The 21,867-nt window shown below is 42.6% G+C and overlaps 1 protein-coding gene and 1 non-coding gene across 2 annotated transcripts; both read left to right on the top strand.

The window, feature by feature from the left end:
- Positions 1-13,644: 13,644 nt before the first annotated feature.
- Positions 13,645-13,738, top strand: trnai-uau (transfer RNA isoleucine (anticodon UAU)). The gene is made up of 2 exons: positions 13,645-13,682; positions 13,703-13,738. It is a non-coding gene; the product is annotated as a tRNA-Ile (tRNA).
- Positions 13,739-16,178: 2,440 nt separating this feature from the next.
- Positions 16,179-21,389, top strand: LOC141009130 (NLR family CARD domain-containing protein 3-like). The gene is made up of 8 exons (XM_073481566.1): positions 16,179-16,282; positions 16,377-16,455; positions 17,124-17,352; positions 17,463-19,248; positions 19,348-19,521; positions 19,808-19,981; positions 20,565-20,611; positions 20,706-21,389. Exons 1-8 carry the CDS (start codon positions 16,209-16,211, stop codon positions 21,245-21,247), a joined length of 3,105 nt encoding a protein of 1,034 aa, XP_073337667.1. The 5' UTR covers positions 16,179-16,208; the 3' UTR covers positions 21,248-21,389.
- Positions 21,390-21,867: the final 478 nt, after the last annotated feature.

Here is a 21,867-nt window from a genome sequence, read left to right as displayed (position 1 = left end):
TATTGAAAAAATGGGCCACTTTTTTCACTAAAATATTCACCAAAAATACAAATTTCACCGGAATCCGATGGGGACTGCTGTGTCTCGTTCAACCAGTATAGGAGCACATTTGGGAGCGATTTCGAGTCAATCGGTCCAAAGACCTGGAAGCTATTGAAAAAATGGGCCACTTTTTTCTTTAAAATATTCACCAAAAATACAAATTTCACCGGAATCCGATGGGGACTGCTGTGTCTCATTCAGCGAGTAGAGGACCACATTCGTGACGAATTTCGAGTCAATCGGTCAAAAGACGACCGTAACCCTAACCCTAGCTCCATAACCCTAACCCTAACCCTATCCCTAATGCCAGCCTTAAGGCAGTCTCATGAAACATTGTCTCTTTTCACTAAAATATTCACCAAAAATACAAATTTCACCGGAATCCGATGGGGACTGCTGTGTCTCGTTCAGCCAGTATAGGAGCACATTTGGGAGCGATTTCGAGTCAATCGGTCCAAAGACCTGGAAGCTATTGAAAAAATGGGCCACTTTTTTCTTTAAAATATTCACCAAAAATACAAATTTCACCAGAATCCGATGGGGACTGCTGTGTCTCGTTCAGCCAGTATAGGAGCACATTTGGGAGCGATTTCGAGTCAATCGGTCCAAAGACCTGGAAGCTATTGAAAAAATGGGCCACTTTTTTCTTTAAAATATTCACCAAAAATACAAATTTCACCGGAATCCGATGGGGACTGCTGTGTCTCATTCAGCGAGTAGAGGACCACATTCGTGACGAATTTCGAGTCAATCGGTCAAAAGACGACCGTAACCCTAACCCTAGCTCCATAACCCTAACCCTAACCCTAACCCTAATGCCAGCCTTAAGGCAGTCTCATGAAACATTGTCTCTTTTCACTAAAATATTCACCAAAAATACAAATTTCACCGGAATCCGATGGGGACTGCTGTGTCTCGTTCAGCCAGTATAGGAGCACATTTGGGAGCGATTTCGAGTCAATCGGTCCAAAGACCTGGAAGCTATTGAAAAAATGGGCCACTTTTTTCACTAAAATATTCACCAAAAATACAAATTTCACCGGAATCCGATGGGGACTGCTGTGTCTCGTTCAGCCAGTATAGGAGCACATTTGGGAGCGATTTCAAGTCAATCGGTCCAAAGACCTGGAAGCTATTGAAAAAATGGGCCACTTTTTTCTTTAAAATATTCACCAAAAATACAAATTTCACCGGAATCCGATGGGGACTGCTGTGTCTCATTCAGCGAGTAGAGGACCACATTCGTGACGAATTTCGAGTCAATCGGTCAAAAGACGACCGTAACCCTAACCCTAGCTCCATAACCCTAACCCTAACCCTAACCCTAATGCCAGCCTTAAGGCAGTCTCATGAAACATCGTCTCTTTTCACTAAAATATTCACCAAAAATACAAATTTCACCGGAATCCGATGGGGACTGCTGTGTCTCGTTCAGCCAGTATAGGAGCACATTTGGGAGCGATTTCGAGTCAATCGGTCCAAAGACCTGGAAGCTATTGAAAAAATGGGCCACTTTTTTCTTTAAAATATTCACTAAAAATACAAATTTCACCGGAATCCGATGGGGACTGCTGTGTCTCGTTCAGCCAGTATAGGAGCACATTTGGGAGCGATTTCGAGTCAATCGGTCCAAAGACCTGGAAGCTATTGAAAAAATGGGCCACTTTTTTCACTAAAATATTCACCAAAAATACAAATTTCACCGGAATCCGATGGGGACTGCTGTGTCTCGTTCAACCAGTATAGGAGCACATTTGGGAGCGATTTCGAGTCAATCGGTCCAAAGACCTGGAAGCTATTGAAAAAATGGGCCACTTTTTTCTTTAAAATATTCACCAAAAATACAAATTTCACCGGAATCCGATGGGGACTGCTGTGTCTCATTCAGCGAGTAGAGGACCACATTCGTGACGAATTTCGAGTCAATCGGTCAAAAGACGACCGTAACCCTAACCCTAGCTCCATAACCCTAACCCTAACCCTAACCCTAATGCCAGCCTTAAGGCAGTCTCATGAAACATTGTCTCTTTTCACTAAAATATTCACCAAAAATACAAATTTCACCGGAATCCGATGGGGACTGCTGTGTCTCGTTCAGCCAGTATAGGAGCACATTTGGGAGCGATTTCGAGTCAATCGGTCCAAAGACCTGGAAGCTATTGAAAAAATGGGCCACTTTTTTCTTTAAAATATTCACCAAAAATACAAATTTCACCAGAATCCGATGGGGACTGCTGTGTCTCGTTCAGCCAGTATAGGAGCACATTTGGGAGCGATTTCGAGTCAATCGGTCCAAAGACCTGGAAGCTATTGAAAAAATGGGCCACTTTTTTCTTTAAAATATTCACCAAAAATACAAATTTCACCGGAATCCGATGGGGACTGCTGTGTCTCATTCAGCGAGTAGAGGACCACATTCGTGACGAATTTCGAGTCAATCGGTCAAAAGACGACCGTAACCCTAACCCTAGCTCCATAACCCTAACCCTAACCCTAACCCTAATGCCAGCCTTAAGGCAGTCTCATGAAACATTGTCTCTTTTCACTAAAATATTCACCAAAAATACAAATTTCACCGGAATCCGATGGGGACTGCTGTGTCTCGTTCAGCCAGTATAGGAGCACATTTGGGAGCGATTTCGAGTCAATCGGTCCAAAGACCTGGAAGCTATTGAAAAAATGGGCCACTTTTTTCACTAAAATATTCACCAAAAATACAAATTTCACCGGAATCCGATGGGGACTGCTGTGTCTCGTTCAGCCAGTATAGGAGCACATTTGGGAGCGATTTCAAGTCAATCGGTCCAAAGACCTGGAAGCTATTGAAAAAATGGGCCACTTTTTTCTTTAAAATATTCACCAAAAATACAAATTTCACCGGAATCCGATGGGGACTGCTGTGTCTCATTCAGCGAGTAGAGGACCACATTCGTGACGAATTTCGAGTCAATCGGTCAAAAGACGACCGTAACCCTAACCCTAGCTCCATAACCCTAACCCTAACCCTAACCCTAATGCCAGCCTTAAGGCAGTCTCATGAAACATCGTCTCTTTTCACTAAAATATTCACCAAAAATACAAATTTCACCGGAATCCGATGGGGACTGCTGTGTCTCGTTCAGCCAGTATAGGAGCACATTTGGGAGCGATTTCGAGTCAATCGGTCCAAAGACCTGGAAGCTATTGAAAAAATGGGCCACTTTTTTCTTTAAAATATTCACTAAAAATACAAATTTCACCGGAATCCGATGGGGACTGCTGTGTCTCGTTCAGGCAGTATAGGAGCACATTTGGGAGCGATTTCGAGTCAATCGGTCCAAAGACCTGGAAGCTATTGAAAAAATGGGCCACTTTTTTCACTAAAATATTCACCAAAAATACAAATTTCACCGGAATCCGATGGGGACTGCTGTGTCTCGTTCAGCCAGTATAGGAGCACATTTGGGAGCGATTTCAAGTCAATCGGTCCAAAGACCTGGAAGCTATTGAAAAAATGGGCCACTTTTTTCTTTAAAATATTCACCAAAAATACAAATTTCACCGGAATCCGATGGGGACTGCTGTGTCTCATTCAGCGAGTAGAGGACCACATTCGTGACGAATTTCGAGTCAATCGGTCAAAAGACGACCGTAACCCTAACCCTAGCTCCATAACCCTAACCCTAACCCTAACCCTAATGCCAGCCTTAAGGCAGTCTCATGAAACATCGTCTCTTTTCACTAAAATATTCACCAAAAATACAAATTTCACCGGAATCCGATGGGGACTGCTGTGTCTCGTTCAGCCAGTATAGGAGCACATTTGGGAGCGATTTCGAGTCAATCGGTCCAAAGACCTGGAAGCTATTGAAAAAATGGGCCACTTTTTTCTTTAAAATATTCACTAAAAATACAAATTTCACCGGAATCCGATGGGGACTGCTGTGTCTCGTTCAGGCAGTATAGGAGCACATTTGGGAGCGATTTCGAGTCAATCGGTCCAAAGACCTGGAAGCTATTGAAAAAATGGGCCACTTTTTTCTTTAAAATATTCACCAAAAATACAAATTTCACCGGAATCCAATGGGGACTGCTGTGTCTCATTCAGCGAGTAGAGGACCACATTCGTGACGAATTTCGAGTCAATCGGTCAAAAGACGACCGTAACCCTAACCCTAGCTCCATAACCCTAACCCTAACCCTAACCCTAATGCCAGCCTTAAGGCAGTCTCATGAAACATTGTCTCTTTTCACTAAAATATTCACCAAAAATACAAATTTCACCGGAATCCGATGGGGACTGCTGTGTCTCGTTCAGCCAGTATAGGAGCACATTTGGGAGCGATTTTGAGTCAATCGGTCCAAAGACCTGGAAGCTATTGAAAAAATGGGCCACTTTTTTCTTTAAAATATTCACCAAAAATACAAATTTCACCGGAATCCGATGGGGACTGCTGTGTCTCGTTCAGCCAGTATAGGAGCACATTTGGGAGCGATTTTGAGTCAATCGGTCCAAAGACCTGGAAGCTATTGAAAAAATGGGCGACTTTTTTCTTTAAAATATTCACCAAAAATACAAATTTCACCGGAATCCGATGGGGACTGCTGTGTCTCATTCAGCGAGTAGAGGACCACATTCGTGACGAATTTCGAGTCAATCGGTCAAAAGACGACCGTAACCCTAACCCTAGCTCCATAACCCTAACCCTAACCCTAACCCTAATGCCAGCCTTAAGGCAGTCTCATGAAACATTGTGTCTTTTCACTAAAATATTCACCAAAAATACAAATTTCACCGGAATCCGATGGGGACTGCTGTGTCTCGTTCAACCAGTATAGGAGCACATTTGGGAGCGATTTCGAGTCAATCGGTCCAAAGACCTGGAAGCTATTGAAAAAATGGGCCACTTTTTTCTTTAAAATATTCACCAAAAATACAAATTTCACCGGAATCCGATGGGGACTGCTGTGTCTCATTCAGCGAGTAGAGGACCACATTCGTGACGAATTTCGAGTCAATCGGTCAAAAGACGACCGTAACCCTAACCCTAGCTCCATAACCCTAACCCTAACCCTAACCCTAATGCCAGCCTTAAGGCAGTCTCATGAAACATTGTCTCTTTTCACTAAAATATTCACCAAAAATACAAATTTCACCGGAATCCGATGGGGACTGCTGTGTCTCGTTCAGCCAGTATAGGAGCACATTTGGGAGCGATTTCGAGTCAATCGGTCCAAAGACCTGGAAGCTATTGAAAAAATGGGCCACTTTTTTCTTTAAAATATTCACCAAAAATACAAATTTCACCGGAATCCGATGGGGACTGCTGTGTCTCGTTCAGCCAGTATAGGAGCACATTTGGGAGCGATTTTGAGTCAATCGGTCCAAAGACCTGGAAGCTATTGAAAAAATGGGCCACTTTTTTCTTTAAAATATTCACCAAAAATACAAATTTCACCGGAATCCGATGGGGACTGCTGTGTCTCGTTCAGCCAGTATAGGAGCACATTTGGGAGCGATTTTGAGTCAATCGGTCCAAAGACCTGGAAGCTATTGAAAAAATGGGCGACTTTTTTCTTTAAAATATTCACCAAAAATACAAATTTCACCGGAATCCGATGGGGACTGCTGTGTCTCATTCAGCGAGTAGAGGACCACATTCTTGACGAATTTCGAGTCAATCGGTCAAAAGACGACCGTAACCCTAACCCTAGCTCCATAACCCTAACCCTAACCCTAACCCTAATGCCAGCCTTAAGGCAGTCTCATGAAACATTGTGTCTTTTCACTAAAATATTCACCAAAAATACAAATTTCACCGGAATCCGATGGGGACTGCTGTGTCTCGTTCAACCAGTATAGGAGCACATTTGGGAGCGATTTCGAGTCAATCGGTCCAAAGACCTGGAAGCTATTGAAAAAATGGGCCACTTTTTTCTTTAAAATATTCACCAAAAATACAAATTTCACCGGAATCCGATGGGGACTGCTGTGTCTCATTCAGCGAGTAGAGGACCACATTCGTGACGAATTTCGAGTCAATCGGTCAAAAGACGACCGTAACCCTAACCCTAGCTCCATAACCCTAACCCTAACCCTAACCCTAATGCCAGCCTTAAGGCAGTCTCATGAAACATTGTCTCTTTTCACTAAAATATTCACCAAAAATACAAATTTCACCGGAATCCGATGGGGACTGCTGTGTCTCGTTCAGCCAGTATAGGAGCACATTTGGGAGCGATTTCGAGTCAATCGGTCCAAAGACCTGGAAGCTATTGAAAAAATGGGCCACTTTTTTCTTTAAAATATTCACCAAAAATACAAATTTCACCGGAATCCGATGGGGACTGCTGTGTCTCGTTCAGCCAGTATAGGAGCACATTTGGGAGCGATTTCGAGTCAATCGGTCCAAAGACCTGGAAGCTATTGAAAAAATGGGCCACTTTTTTCTTTAAAATATTCACCAAAAATACAAATTTCACCGGAATCCGATGGGGACTGCTGTGTCTCATTCAGCGAGTAGAGGACCACATTCGTGACGAATTTCGAGTCAATCGGTCAAAAGACGACCGTAACCCTAACCCTAGCTCCATAACCCTAACCCTAACCCTAACCCTAATGCCAGCCTTAAGGCAGTCTCATGAAACATTGTCTCTTTTCACTAAAATATTCACCAAAAATACAAATTTCACCGGAATCCGATGGGGACTGCTGTGTCTCGTTCAGCCAGTATAGGAGCACATTTGGGAGCGATTTCGAGTCAATCGGTCCAAAGACCTGGAAGCTATTGAAAAAATGGGCCACTTTTTTCACTAAAATATTCACCAAAAATACAAATTTCACCGGAATCCGATGGGGACTGCTGTGTCTCGTTCAGCCAGTATAGGAGCACATTTGGGAGCGATTTCAAGTCAATCGGTCCAAAGACCTGGAAGCTATTGAAAAAATGGGCCACTTTTTTCTTTAAAATATTCACCAAAAATACAAATTTCACCGGAATCCGATGGGGACTGCTGTGTCTCATTCAGCGAGTAGAGGACCACATTCGTGACGAATTTCGAGTCAATCGGTCAAAAGACGACCGTAACCCTAACCCTAGCTCCATAACCCTAACCCTAACCCTAACCCTAATGCCAGCCTTAAGGCAGTCTCATGAAACATCGTCTCTTTTCACTAAAATATTCACCAAAAATACAAATTTCACCGGAATCCGATGGGGACTGCTGTGTCTCGTTCAGCCAGTATAGGAGCACATTTGGGAGCGATTTCGAGTCAATCGGTCCAAAGACCTGGAAGCTATTGAAAAAATGGGCCACTTTTTTCTTTAAAATATTCACTAAAAATACAAATTTCACCGGAATCCGATGGGGACTGCTGTGTCTCGTTCAGGCAGTATAGGAGCACATTTGGGAGCGATTTCGAGTCAATCGGTCCAAAGACCTGGAAGCTATTGAAAAAATGGGCCACTTTTTTCACTAAAATATTCACCAAAAATACAAATTTCACCGGAATCCGATGGGGACTGCTGTGTCTCGTTCAGCCAGTATAGGAGCACATTTGGGAGCGATTTCAAGTCAATCGGTCCAAAGACCTGGAAGCTATTGAAAAAATGGGCCACTTTTTTCTTTAAAATATTCACCAAAAATACAAATTTCACCGGAATCCGATGGGGACTGCTGTGTCTCATTCAGCGAGTAGAGGACCACATTCGTGACGAATTTCGAGTCAATCGGTCAAAAGACGACCGTAACCCTAACCCTAGCTCCATAACCCTAACCCTAACCCTAACCCTAATGCCAGCCTTAAGGCAGTCTCATGAAACATCGTCTCTTTTCACTAAAATATTCACCAAAAATACAAATTTCACCGGAATCCGATGGGGACTGCTGTGTCTCGTTCAGCCAGTATAGGAGCACATTTGGGAGCGATTTCAAGTCAATCGGTCCAAAGACCTGGAAGCTATTGAAAAAATGGGCCACTTTTTTCTTTAAAATATTCACCAAAAATACAAATTTCACCGGAATCCGATCGGGACTGCTGTGTCTCATTCAACGAGTAGAGGACCACATTCGTGACGAATTTCGAGTCAATCGGTCAAAAGACGACCGTAACCCTAACCCTAGCTCCATAACCCTAACCCTAACCCTAACCCTAATGCCAGCCTTAAGGCAGTCTCATGAAACATTGTATCTTTTCACTAAAATATTCACCAAAAATACAAATTTCACCGGAATCCGATGGGGACTGCTGTGTCTCGTTCAGCCAGTATAGGAGCACATTTGGGAGCGATTTCGAGTCAATCGGTCCAAAGACCTGGAAGCTATTGAAAAAATGGGCCACTTTTTTCACTAAAATATTCACCAAAAATACAAATTTCACCGGAATCCGATGGGGACTGCTGTGTCTCGTTCAGCCAGTATAGGAGCACATTTGGGAGCGATTTCAAGTCAATCGGTCCAAAGACCTGGAAGCTATTGAAAAAATGGGCCACTTTTTTCTTTAAAATATTCACCAAAAATACAAATTTCACCGGAATCCGATGGGGACTGCTGTGTCTCATTCAGCGAGTAGAGGACCACATTCGTGACGAATTTCGAGTCAATCGGTCAAAAGACGACCGTAACCCTAACCCTAGCTCCATAACCCTAACCCTAACCCTAACCCTAATGCCAGCCTTAAGGCAGTCTCATGAAACATCGTCTCTTTTCACTAAAATATTCACCAAAAATACAAATTTCACCGGAATCCGATGGGGACTGCTGTGTCTCGTTCAGCCAGTATAGGAGCACATTTGGGAGCGATTTCGAGTCAATCGGTCCAAAGACCTGGAAGCTATTGAAAAAATGGGCCACTTTTTTCTTTAAAATATTCACTAAAAATACAAATTTCACCGGAATCTGATGGGGACTGCTGTGTCTCGTTCAGGCAGTATAGGAGCACATTTGGGAGCGATTTCGAGTCAATCGGTCCAAAGACCTGGAAGCTATTGAAAAAATGGGCCACTTTTTTCTTTAAAATATTCACCAAAAATACAAATTTCACCGGAATCCAATGGGGACTGCTGTGTCTCATTCAGCGAGTAGAGGACCACATTCGTGACGAATTTCGAGTCAATCGGTCAAAAGACGACCGTAACCCTAACCCTAGCTCCATAACCCTAACCCTAACCCTAACCCTAATGCCAGCCTTAAGGCAGTCTCATGAAACATTGTCTCTTTTCACTAAAATATTCACCAAAAATACAAATTTCACCGGAATCCGATGGGGACTGCTGTGTCTCGTTCAGCCAGTATAGGAGCACATTTGGGAGCGATTTTGAGTCAATCGGTCCAAAGACCTGGAAGCTATTGAAAAAATGGGCCACTTTTTTCTTTAAAATATTCACCAAAAATACAAATTTCACCGGAATCCGATGGGGACTGCTGTGTCTCGTTCAGCCAGTATAGGAGCACATTTGGGAGCGATTTCGAGTCAATCGGTCCAAAGACCTGGAAGCTATTGAAAAAATGGGCCACTTTTTTCTTTAAAATATTCACCAAAAATACAAATTTCACCGGAATCCGATGGGGACTGCTGTGTCTCATTCAGCGAGTAGAGGACCACATTCGTGACGAATTTCGAGTCAATCGGTCAAAAGACGACCGTAACCCTAACCCTAGCTCCATAACCCTAACCCTAACCCTAACCCTAATGCCAGCCTTAAGGCAGTCTCATGAAACATTGTGTCTTTTCACTAAAATATTCACCAAAAATACAAATTTCACCGGAATCCGATGGGGACTGCTGTGTCTCGTTCAGCCAGTATAGGAGCACATTTGGGAGCGATTTCAAGTCAATCGGTCCAAAGACCTGGAAGCTATTGAAAAAATGGGCCACTTTTTTCTTTAAAATATTCACCAAAAATACAAATTTCACCGGAATCCGATCGGGACTGCTGTGTCTCATTCAACGAGTAGAGGACCACATTCGTGACGAATTTCGAGTCAATCGGTCAAAAGACGACCGTAACCCTAACCCTAGCTCCATAACCCTAACCCTAACCCTAACCCTAATGCCAGCCTTAAGGCAGTCTCATGAAACATTGTATCTTTTCACTAAAATATTCACCAAAAATACAAATTTCACCGGAATCCGATGGGGACTGCTGTGTCTCGTTCAGCCAGTATAGGAGCACATTTGGGAGCGATTTCGAGTCAATCGGTCCAAAGACCTGGAAGCTATTGAAAAAATGGGCCACTTTTTTCACTAAAATATTCACCAAAAATACAAATTTCACCGGAATCCGATGGGGACTGCTGTGTCTCGTTCAGCCAGTATAGGAGCACATTTGGGAGCGATTTCAAGTCAATCGGTCCAAAGACCTGGAAGCTATTGAAAAAATGGGCCACTTTTTTCTTTAAAATATTCACCAAAAATACAAATTTCACCGGAATCCGATGGGGACTGCTGTGTCTCATTCAGCGAGTAGAGGACCACATTCGTGACGAATTTCGAGTCAATCGGTCAAAAGACGACCGTAACCCTAACCCTAGCTCCATAACCCTAACCCTAACCCTAACCCTAATGCCAGCCTTAAGGCAGTCTCATGAAACATCGTCTCTTTTCACTAAAATATTCACCAAAAATACAAATTTCACCGGAATCCGATGGGGACTGCTGTGTCTCGTTCAGCCAGTATAGGAGCACATTTGGGAGCGATTTCGAGTCAATCGGTCCAAAGACCTGGAAGCTATTGAAAAAATGGGCCACTTTTTTCTTTAAAATATTCACTAAAAATACAAATTTCACCGGAATCCGATGGGGACTGCTGTGTCTCGTTCAGGCAGTATAGGAGCACATTTGGGAGCGATTTCGAGTCAATCGGTCCAAAGACCTGGAAGCTATTGAAAAAATGGGCCACTTTTTTCTTTAAAATATTCACCAAAAATACAAATTTCACCGGAATCCAATGGGGACTGCTGTGTCTCATTCAGCGAGTAGAGGACCACATTCGTGACGAATTTCGAGTCAATCGGTCAAAAGACGACCGTAACCCTAACCCTAGCTCCATAACCCTAACCCTAACCCTAACCCTAATGCCAGCCTTAAGGCAGTCTCATGAAACATTGTCTCTTTTCACTAAAATATTCACCAAAAATACAAATTTCACCGGAATCCGATGGGGACTGCTGTGTCTCGTTCAGCCAGTATAGGAGCACATTTGGGAGCGATTTTGAGTCAATCGGTCCAAAGACCTGGAAGCTATTGAAAAAATGGGCCACTTTTTTCTTTAAAATATTCACCAAAAATACAAATTTCACCGGAATCCGATGGGGACTGCTGTGTCTCGTTCAGCCAGTATAGGAGCACATTTGGGAGCGATTTCGAGTCAATCGGTCCAAAGACCTGGAAGCTATTGAAAAAATGGGCCACTTTTTTCTTTAAAATATTCACCAAAAATACAAATTTCACCGGAATCCGATGGGGACTGCTGTGTCTCATTCAGCGAGTAGAGGACCACATTCGTGACGAATTTCGAGTCAATCGGTCAAAAGACGACCGTAACCCTAACCCTAGCTCCATAACCCTAACCCTAACCCTAACCCTAATGCCAGCCTTAAGGCAGTCTCATGAAACATTGTGTCTTTTCACTAAAATATTCACCAAAAATACAAATTTCACCGGAATCCGATGGGGACTGCTGTGTCTCGTTCAGCCAGTATAGGAGCACATTTGGGAGCGATTTCAAGTCAATCGGTCCAAAGACCTGGAAGCTATTGAAAAAATGGGCCACTTTTTTCTTTAAAATATTCACCAAAAATACAAATTTCACCGGAATCCGATCGGGACTGCTGTGTCTCATTCAACGAGTAGAGGACCACATTCGTGACGAATTTCGAGTCAATCGGTCAAAAGACGACCGTAACCCTAACCCTAGCTCCATAACCCTAACCCTAACCCTAATGCCAGCCTTAAGGCAGTCTCATGAAACATTGTCTCTTTTCACTAAAATATTCACCAAAAATACAAATTTCACCGGAATCCGATGGGGACTGCTGTGTCTCGTTCAGCCAGTATAGGAGCACATTTGGGAGCGATTTCGAGTCAATCGGTCCAAAGACCTGAAAGCTATTGAAAAAATGGGCCACTTTTTTCTTTAAAATATTCACCAAAAATACAAATTTCACCGGAATCCGATGGGGACTGCTGTGTCTCGTTCAGCCAGTATAGGAGCACATTTGGGAGCGATTTCAAGTCAATCGGTCCAAAGACCTGGAAGCTATTGAAAAAATGGGCCACTTTTTTCTTTAAAATATTCACCAAAAATACAAATTTCACCGGAATCTGATGGGGACTGCTGTGTCTCATTCAGCGAGTAGAGGACCACATTCGTGACGAATTTCGAGTCAATCGGTCAAAAGACGACCGTAACCCTAACCCTAGCTCCATAACCCTAACCCTAACCCTAACCCTAAAGGTGATCTCGGCATTGCTCTACAGTGTACTGATTCATAAGAACCGCGCGCTAACCGATTGCACCACTGGAGCTGCAAGCTACAATTAACATGCTTTAGAAAAAGATTTGTTTTTTAAAAAGAAAAAAAAGGGGGGGCATTTCAACATCCTAACTTTCTCCCTCCAAACATTTATAGTTTCAGGTTGATTTTAAAGCTTAACATAATTCTCTGACCGTCGAGCTGCCAAAAGTCAGAACTGAAGAGATCTGAATCGATAAAAAATGTTGGTACATGCATGCAGATGTGACCCACACTGAATGTGTTCACATTTGTTTTAAATTGTATTTTATTTGTAATATAATCCTGTGTCAGAGCAGTATTAACAGTACTTGTGCAGTAGATAATCTCATGCTGTGGCACAGATAGGCCAGCAGGTGGCACTAGTAGAATGTTGACAGGCCGGGAGGCGTCTCTGTTTCTGTTTCATTCATACGAGAGCTGCCATGGTGAAAGCAACTTCTGCTCTTCGTTTCTTCTGTTACACAGGTTGGTCCAATGTTAAACAAATCATAACAAACAACAGACGTGATTATTAATATGATGAACATGATTAGAATATCGTGAAATAAGGGTCATAGCCTTAGCGTGTGTAGAGTGTGGAAACAGTTTCAGTTTTGTTTACATCGGTGCAAACAAGACCTCCCGTGCACGGATTATTCTTCTCTTTTGTGTGTTAAGTATATTGCATTTTCTGTGTTTCAGAGTGTATTGTGTTGAGTTAAACTTTTACTTATTAGCGCTCAAGAAGTTACACGTGAGGCTCATTGATTGAGATGTTGTGAATAATGTGAAATGACTGAGAGTAATGTCAGTAATAGGGGTAAAGGATTCATATTCCTCGTGAAACATGGTTTAATACTGTGTGCTATATGTGCCTTTGAAACACTTGTGAAATATTTTGAGTATTTGTAATGACTAAGAGAGATATAAAGATAATGTGTTTATTTTAGCTGCCATGGTGAAAGCAACTTCTGCTCTTTGTTTCTTCTGTTACACACTTACACGGTAATCTGCCTGCTTGTCCCTCCACTCGGGACCTGCAACACAGACGACCCTTTTCAGACTTTGCTTTAGTCCTGAGAATCACCTGTATGGATTATTACATATAAAACAGCCAAGAAACAAGCTCCAATGGTGCAATTGGTTAGCGCACGGTACTTATATGACATTATTCTGTAGAGCAATGCTGAGGTTGTGAGTTCAAGTCTCACCTGGAGCATCTTATTCCAAGACTTTCACGATGCCTTTCAGAATCGCTGAACTTTATTTCAATGTTTGTTTGTTTTTCGTCAAATATTGATTAACAGTGTGTACTATTTTTGCATCACATTTCATGTTTTGTAGTTTTGTAGATTGGAAGATCAAACAAAACAAGAACTCAAATGATTTGTCATTATTCTAAATAGTCCAGATGATATGCAACAAATGTGAGGTGAATGAAACTTGGTACGGTTGTACAGTTTGGGGCCCTGAACATTTTCAGAGATGGAGCCATTGCAAAAATATCATGTGGCGGCCATATTTACTTTCTGCCAATAACTGTATTAAGTATTTTGCATCATGTCTCCTGAACCAAACATGATAACACAGAAAAGGTGACAGCAACCCCCGTCAAGGATTACACTGATTCCGTATATAACATCACAAACTGTTCAGGTGAACAGTTTATTGTGAATTCAGTGACATCATGAGAAGAAAATAACAGTATCTGAGAGGCTAGGTGAGACTAATAATAATAGTAATAATAATACAATAAATTATGTGAATTAAGTAATCACGAATCATAAAATAATCATTTCTTCATGACCTTGTTGGAATATAACTATTATTGTTTTACCTAATGCAAATTTCAGTGGGAATATTCACCTGGCCTTCAGGTTTGAAATGTTTTACTACACACAAACCTGTTTTAATGTACCAGTTTATATCTTTATAATCGTCTTTGCAAAACATTTGGCAGCTATTGGTGCCCTCTAGTGTCAAAGGCACCAATAGCTCAAGTGTGACGGACCTATCAGTAATACTGAGAGGCTAAACAACAAAAAGTGTATCACCTCTGTCAGATTGTGTGTTATTTTTCTATATACACGACTCAAAATTAGGATATTGGGATATGGATGCATATATGCAAGTGAATGGAGTCAAATGAAACGTTTTGCATTAACTAATTTAGCGTGGTGTATGTACCACGAGTTTTTCTTTTTCTTTTCCTCTGTATTATTAAAATTATGGGATAAAAGCTAATTACACCACAATTAATTTATTTATCTAATATATGTACTTTATGTACATTTGCTTTGCTTACATTCGATCTGTATGAGCTGGCTGCCATTGTTTGATTTTTAACCTGAAATCTTTGCATATTGTTCCTATTTTCCATAAAAGAAAAAAAAAGGACATAATGAAATGCTGATATGTGGATATCAACTCTCCTACAGCTGGAAAAGAACCAAGTACATTCATACAACTTCTGGAATATTTTGATGTACTTGAGCAATTAAATTTCCTGCCTCTTATACTCCACTACAGACTACATTATCAGACAGATAACTTCACAAATGAGAGTCTCTCCACTGCCTAACAGGTGTTTTCTGTATTCTGGCTCATTATACCTTTAGTCAGGTGGGTGTTGGGAGGAGCTTTGCTGGAAATTTTTATGACAGGACACATGAGGGACTTTTTCTATCCAGGTTGCCTCCACCTGAACGTCTAACTACCAGTCTTAAACCGGACTTGGACAATTTCAACATCCCTAGGATAAGCTCCAAGTTTCGTTTGTCATCTTGAGAGAAAATACCAAACAGCAGATAAAGTAGCAAGAGCAAAACACTTCTCATATTTCATCTCCAACTTTAACTTAAGATCCTTTTTGGTAGGCCTGCTATAAATTCTCTTACCTGTCCCCCCTTACCAGACTCAATTCAGATGTGTCCTACTGTATGTGAAGAATTCTTAGAGGAGACAGATTTTGATCATTTTCAGGGTCGTATTTTTGCAGCAGCATTGATTTTGCATGGTCTTGTTAGACATGTGAGAAAGTTTTTGTTCACACTAACATTTGACCCTGTGAACGTAGCTCAGACTGAGACTCAGTTGAACGAGTCAGACTTCATACTTTCATTATGGAGTAAGGAGAGACACAGGCATGCAAAAGAAGTCACATAACTATGCTTTGTCTTATTGGCTACAGGTTGAACAGCAGGTTGTTTGTGTGAACGTGTGGTCGCTGCTATGAATGACTGTGGATGCAGAGAGAAGGGAGTCCTTCCCTCTAAAGCCACTCTGTGTGGGGAACATGGCCGCCAGACTAAAGTTCTGAGGTGAGGTGATGATCTCTAACTGTCTCTTCTCCATGAAGCTCAGCTCTCAAATCACTCCAAAATTATTCACATTTAATGCTCTGTGTATTGTGTTGAAGACCAGTGCAGCGACACACACCAGACTGTCCTGAACCTGAACCTGAACCTGGACCTGGACCTGGACCTAGCTGTGTGTCCATGAAGAGTAATGAGTCCATGGAACCTCCTTTACTTTTTAAAAAATCTGATAATAGAAGGTGAGGTGTTGACACCGACAAAAACTCATTTGTGACCGAGTTGTAACATATTTTTCATAATTTCCTTCCACATCTATCTGTGCTGTTTTTCAGGATCCAGCAGCAGAGACCAGACTCTCCTAAACCCAGCTGTATGTCCTTCAAGAGCAACCAGTCGAAGCAACATTTCATTGTCTTTAAAGGACAACATCCATCTGCTGATCAGACGTAAGCTGTAACTGACATTAAGAGTTAGTATGCCGGAAAAGTCAGTTGGATCAGCAGGACGAGTAATGAGATATTCTGCTTGATTCCACCACAGAGTCTACCAGGAGTGCTCAGAGGTTCCTGGTGATCAGTCCGCCCAGCAACATCAAACAAACCTGGAAACCATATTTGTGGTCTGTACATGTAAACCAACTTTATATCTATTCTGTTCCACAATAATCCCCACGCTTCACTTTTTAGACCAGTGGATTTTCAGTGAGTTCGACATCAATCTCGGAATCCATCTTATATCTTCTGATGATGATTTAGCTTCTGGGGGGCAACAGCCGATGTTTCAGGGCTTCCGGTGTGGCTAGTGGATATCTGGATAACTGATCTCCAGGGTTCTTCCATGCGTCAGTCATTTTTTACAGTCAGATCAATCTCAAAACCCATCGGCTATTGTCTGACGATGATGTACGGTAGCCCTTATTTCTATAAAATGATATCTACAAATGGAACAGTGTTGTAGTCAAGACCACCTCAACCAAGATCAGTTCATTACCAAGACCAGGACTTTGAGGGGTTGAGACAAAGTCAAGACCAAGACCAAGGTAGGGCGAGACAAGACACAGTAAAAATGCAGTAGAAATGAGAGAGATACCATCAATAAATGGTCTTGAGACTAGCCTCGAGACCGAGACTGATCTCGAGTATTACAACACTAAAATGGAAAGCAGATCACTTCAGATACCTGAATCCTGTCCCTTGGCAACAGATTCTGTATTAATATGCAAATATGTGTTCAGAGATTAGCCATGATTACAGTTTGATTGTCTCATTTACATATAATCTGTTTTAGCTGCTGGAGCAGAACATTGTCACTTTTGCGAAGAACGAGCTGAAGAAGATCCAGAAGGCTCTGAGTTCAGATTACCAAGAATGCTTAGACAGTCAGAAGGAGGACGAGGAGGTGTTGGACGGTGAGGATGAAGAGCAGAGGAGGAGCAGCAGAGAGGCGTTTCTGAGGATCACACAACACTTCCTGAGGAGCATGATGCAGGAGGAGCTAGCTGACCGTCTACAGAGCAGTAAGAGAATTTCTCCAAAGATTTAACATGCTGAATAAATTGGACATTTACTAATGTCTCAAGAGATATCAGACAAAAGGAAATTCAATATTGCTTTGTTGTGTGTTCAGGAGGTCCATTGTGTTTCCAGCGTAAACTTAAATCTAACCTGAAGAAGAAGTACCGGTGTGTGTTCGAGGGGATCGCTAAAGCAGGAAACCCAACCCCACTGAATCAGATCTACACGGAGCTCTACATCACAGAGGAAGGGACTGGAGAGGTCAATAATGAACATGAGGTCAGACAGATTGAAACAGCATCCAGTAAACCAGACAGACCAGAAACAACAATCAGACATGAAGATATCTTTAAACCCTCGCCTGGAAGAGATGGACCGGTCAGAACTGTGATGACAAAGGGAGTGGCTGGCATTGGGAAAACAGTCTTGACACAGAAGTTCACTCTGGACTGGGCTGAAGACAAAGCCAACCAGGACATACAGTTCACATTTCCATTCACTTTCAGAGAGCTGAATGTGCTTAAAGAGAAAAAGTACAGCTTGGTGGAACTTGTTCACCACTCCTTTAGTGAAATGAAAGAAGCAGGACTTTCCAGAATTAAAGATTTCCAGGTTGTGTTCATCCTTGATGGTCTGGATGAGTGTCGACTTCCTCTGGACTTCCACAACAATGAGATCCTGACTGATGTTTCAGAGTCCTCCTCAGTGGATGTTCTGCTGACAAACCTCATCAGGGGTAAACTGCTTCCTTCAGCTCGCCTCTGGATAACCACACGACCTGCAGCAGCCAATCAGATCCCTCCTGATTGTGTTGATATGGTGACTGAGGTCAGAGGGTTCACTGACCCACAGAAAGAGGAGTACTTCAGAAAGAGAGTCAGAGACAAGAAACAGGCCAGCAGAATAGTCTCCCACATCAAGACATCACGAAGCCTCCACATCATGTGCCACATCCCAGTCTTCTGCTGGATCACTGCTACAGTTCTGGAGGGTGTGTTTAAATCCAGACAGGAAGAACAGCTGCCCAAGACCCTGACTGAGATGTACATCCACTTCCTGGTGGTTCAGTCCAAACGGAAGAGTGTAAAGTATGATGGCGGAGCTGAGACGGATCCACTGTGGAAAGCAGACAGCAGGAAGACGATTGAGTTTCTTGGAAAACTGGCTTTTGAGCAGCTGCAGAAAGGCAACCTGATCTTCTATGAATCAGACCTGGCAGAGTGTGGCATCGACATCAGAGCAGCCTCACTGTACTCAGGTGTGTTCACACAGATCTTTAAAGAGGAGAGAGGGCTTTACCAGGACAAGGTGTTCTGCTTCATCCATCTGAGTGTTCAGGAGTTTCTTGCTGCTCTTCATGTCCATCTGACATTCATCAACTCTGGTGTCAATCTGATGTCAGAAAAACAAACAACTTCAAGCAAAGAAGATTCTGCAGTGACATTGTTCTACGAGAGTGCTGTGGACAAGGCCTTACAGAGTCCAAATGGACACCTGGACTTGTTCCTCCGATTCCTCCTGGGACTTTCATTGCAGGCCAATCAGGCTCTCCTCCAAGGCCTGCTGACACAAGCAGAAAATGGCTCACAGACCATTCAGGAAACAGTCAAGTACATCAAGAAAAAGATCAACAAGAATCGGCCGCAAGAGAAAAGCATCAATCTGTTCCACTGTCTGAATGAACTTAATGATTGTTCTCTTGTGGAGGGGATCCAACAGTGCCTCAAATCAGGAAGTCTCTCCACACATGAACTCTCTCCTGCTGAATGGTCAGCTCTGGTCTTCATCTTACTGTTGTCAGAAAAAGATCTGGACGTGTTTGACCTGAAGAAATACTCTGCGTCAGAGGAGGCTCTTCTGAAGCTGATGCCAGTGGTCAAAGCCTCCAACAAAGCGCTGTAAGTATAGAGATACATGTAGCTGGCTTTGTTTTGTCACATTTATAGTGTGCTAAAAATAAAATACGACTTTTATTTTCCTTTTCACATTTTCTTCAGACTGACTGACTGTAACCTCTCAGAGAGAAGCTGTGCAGCCCTGTCCTCCGTTATCAGCTGCCAGTCCTCGAGTCTGATAGAGCTGGACCTGAGTAACAACGACCTGCGGGATTCAGCCGTGAAGCTGCTGTCTGCTGGACTGGGGAGTCGACACTGTACGCTGGAAACTCTCAGGTCAGAATTTATCAATCTGGTGAACTTTCCTTTCCATATATGGATAAATTCCTCACCTGAGTAATGTCTATAGGTAGTTTCAAGACTGTGTGAATAACTTTCTGTGCAACCGGTATTGTTATGTTTGTTTTCTTACTGTAATGGGATTGTTCATGGACGTTAACAATAATAGTAATGAGCCCAACCCCACAGTGGGCGTCAGTACTGTTATATATATATGTATACTGCAGGGATCTTCCAGCCCTCAGTATCCATACATATTGAGACGTGCGTTTTGTGTTCGCAGGTTGTCGGGCTGTTTGATCACAGAGGAAGGGTGTACTTCTCTGGTCTCGGCTCTTACCTCCAACCCCTCCCATCTGAGCGAACTGGACCTGAGCTATAATCATCCAGGAGACGCAGGAGTAAAGCTGTTGTCGGCTGGACTCGAGGGTCTGCGCTGGAGACTTGACACTCTCAGGTATGAACAGGATTAATACAGACAGAATAAGTCAGGGAACAGTAGTAGTTCTAGTCAGCGTCTTTTCATCAGTGTCGAACAACCTGAAACAGAATAGTTGTGTTTTCGTTGCCTTAGAATGAGCATCTTATAACTGCAGAGGTGAGCTGGGGTCCTCTTCCACAAAGTCTGCTGTGTTGCACTGCCATGTTTCCACAGTAGCTAGCTACACTAGGGTTTTTCGCGCTTTTAAAGTCCACCGTAGGGGTGGAGATACTTCCCTCAGGAGTTGTGAAGCCAGAAGTTTCCACTGAACCCCAAGTGGAAAAAGAAACCTGTTTATGTTAGAGCCTGACAGATATATTGGTGTGCCAACGATATTTGAATCCGAAATTCATAATGATTATCAAGATAATACTTATATTAATCTGCCATGAATTAGTGAGCGTAATGAGTTGTTGTCACTGGGCAAAAGTAAGAGACTCGACTGAAATAAAAATAAAAAATCAGCTGATTTATACTTAGTGCTACATGTCAACTTGCAAGTACATTTGTAGAGAATAACAAACTCCGTATGACAGCGATGTAATGTCCATGTTTTCAGTGTGGAGCCTCGTGGAGTCCGATGGTTGAGACCGGGTCTGAGGAAGTGTAAGTGTGTTTCACTCATTCAAATCTCTGTTGATACATGAAGAGATGATCGTGTAATAACTGCAGCTGTATTGTGTCTTCTTCTCTCCATCAGATTCCTGTGAACTCACACTCGACACAAACACAGTAAACAATCAGATCAGACTGTCCTACGACAACAGGAAGATGACACATGTCGAAGAGGATCAGTCGTATCCCGATCATCCAGACAGATTTGACTACTGGCCTCAGCTGCTGTGTAGAAACGGTCTGACTGGTCGCTGTTACTGGGAGGTCGAATGGAGCGGAAAGGTTGATATATCAGTCAGTTACAGAGGAAGTAGAAGGAGAGGAGATAGTGACGACTGTGTGTTTGGAAGGAATGATCAGTCCTGGAGTCTGACCTGCTGGGATGTCCGTTACTACGTCTGGCACAATAACAAAGGCACGTCCATCCCCCCGTCCTCCACCTCTGTCTCAAACAGAGTAGCAGTGTATGTGGACTATCCGGCTGGCATTCTGTCCTTCTACCGGATCTCTGCTGACACGCTGATCCACCTCCATACCGTCAACACCACCTTCACTGAACCTCTTTATCCTGGGTTCAGGTTCTCGGCTGACAAGTCTGGTTCCTCTGTGTCTCTGTGTTCTCTGTAGGAGTTCAGTTTGTACAGGATCACACACAGCTGATGTTGGTGAGAACCCAACTGATAGACGTGGAAGAGGGGGTTGAGTGAGCTGCACAATGATTGGCTGAACTAAGAGGAGAGCAAAGGATGCTGGGATGAAAGGATCCATGTTTAAGGGTAAAGTGTAGGGGTGGGAATGTATATGCACTTCACGATTCAATTCTGACTATAAAACAATTTGCAATGAATCTTGATGCGTGAATGTTTTTGATTTCCATACATGAGTGATTTTTTCCTCACGGTACAAACTTAGATTAATGATGCTGAAGTCAAAGTTTTGGGATGATTTGAAATAATAAATGATGCTGTAAACCACACACTTCTGTGTTTTGCTCACTTCTACTTCATACATCATTTCTTTTTTTATTTTTGGGTCACATTATTCATTTACATATTTAATTTTAGTTCCTTGTCCAGGAATAGAAATGGGATGTTGTTAGTTATTTTATTGAACTGAAGATTTCTGTCGCTTTTCGTTATGCCAGCGCATGTATTATGTTGACTCCGGGTGTTGTCTTTCTGAGGAACATGTTCGGTTTTACTGATTATTCCTCGGCCGATGCTAATAACTTTGTATGCCGAATTGCA

This window comes from Pagrus major, chromosome 15 (assembly GCF_040436345.1).
Source record: "Pagrus major chromosome 15, Pma_NU_1.0".
NCBI classification, from domain to species: Eukaryota; Metazoa; Chordata; class Actinopteri; order Spariformes; family Sparidae; genus Pagrus; species Pagrus major.
Note: the sequence above shows the minus strand (reverse complement) of the source record. Positions and strands in the feature narration are given on the sequence as shown.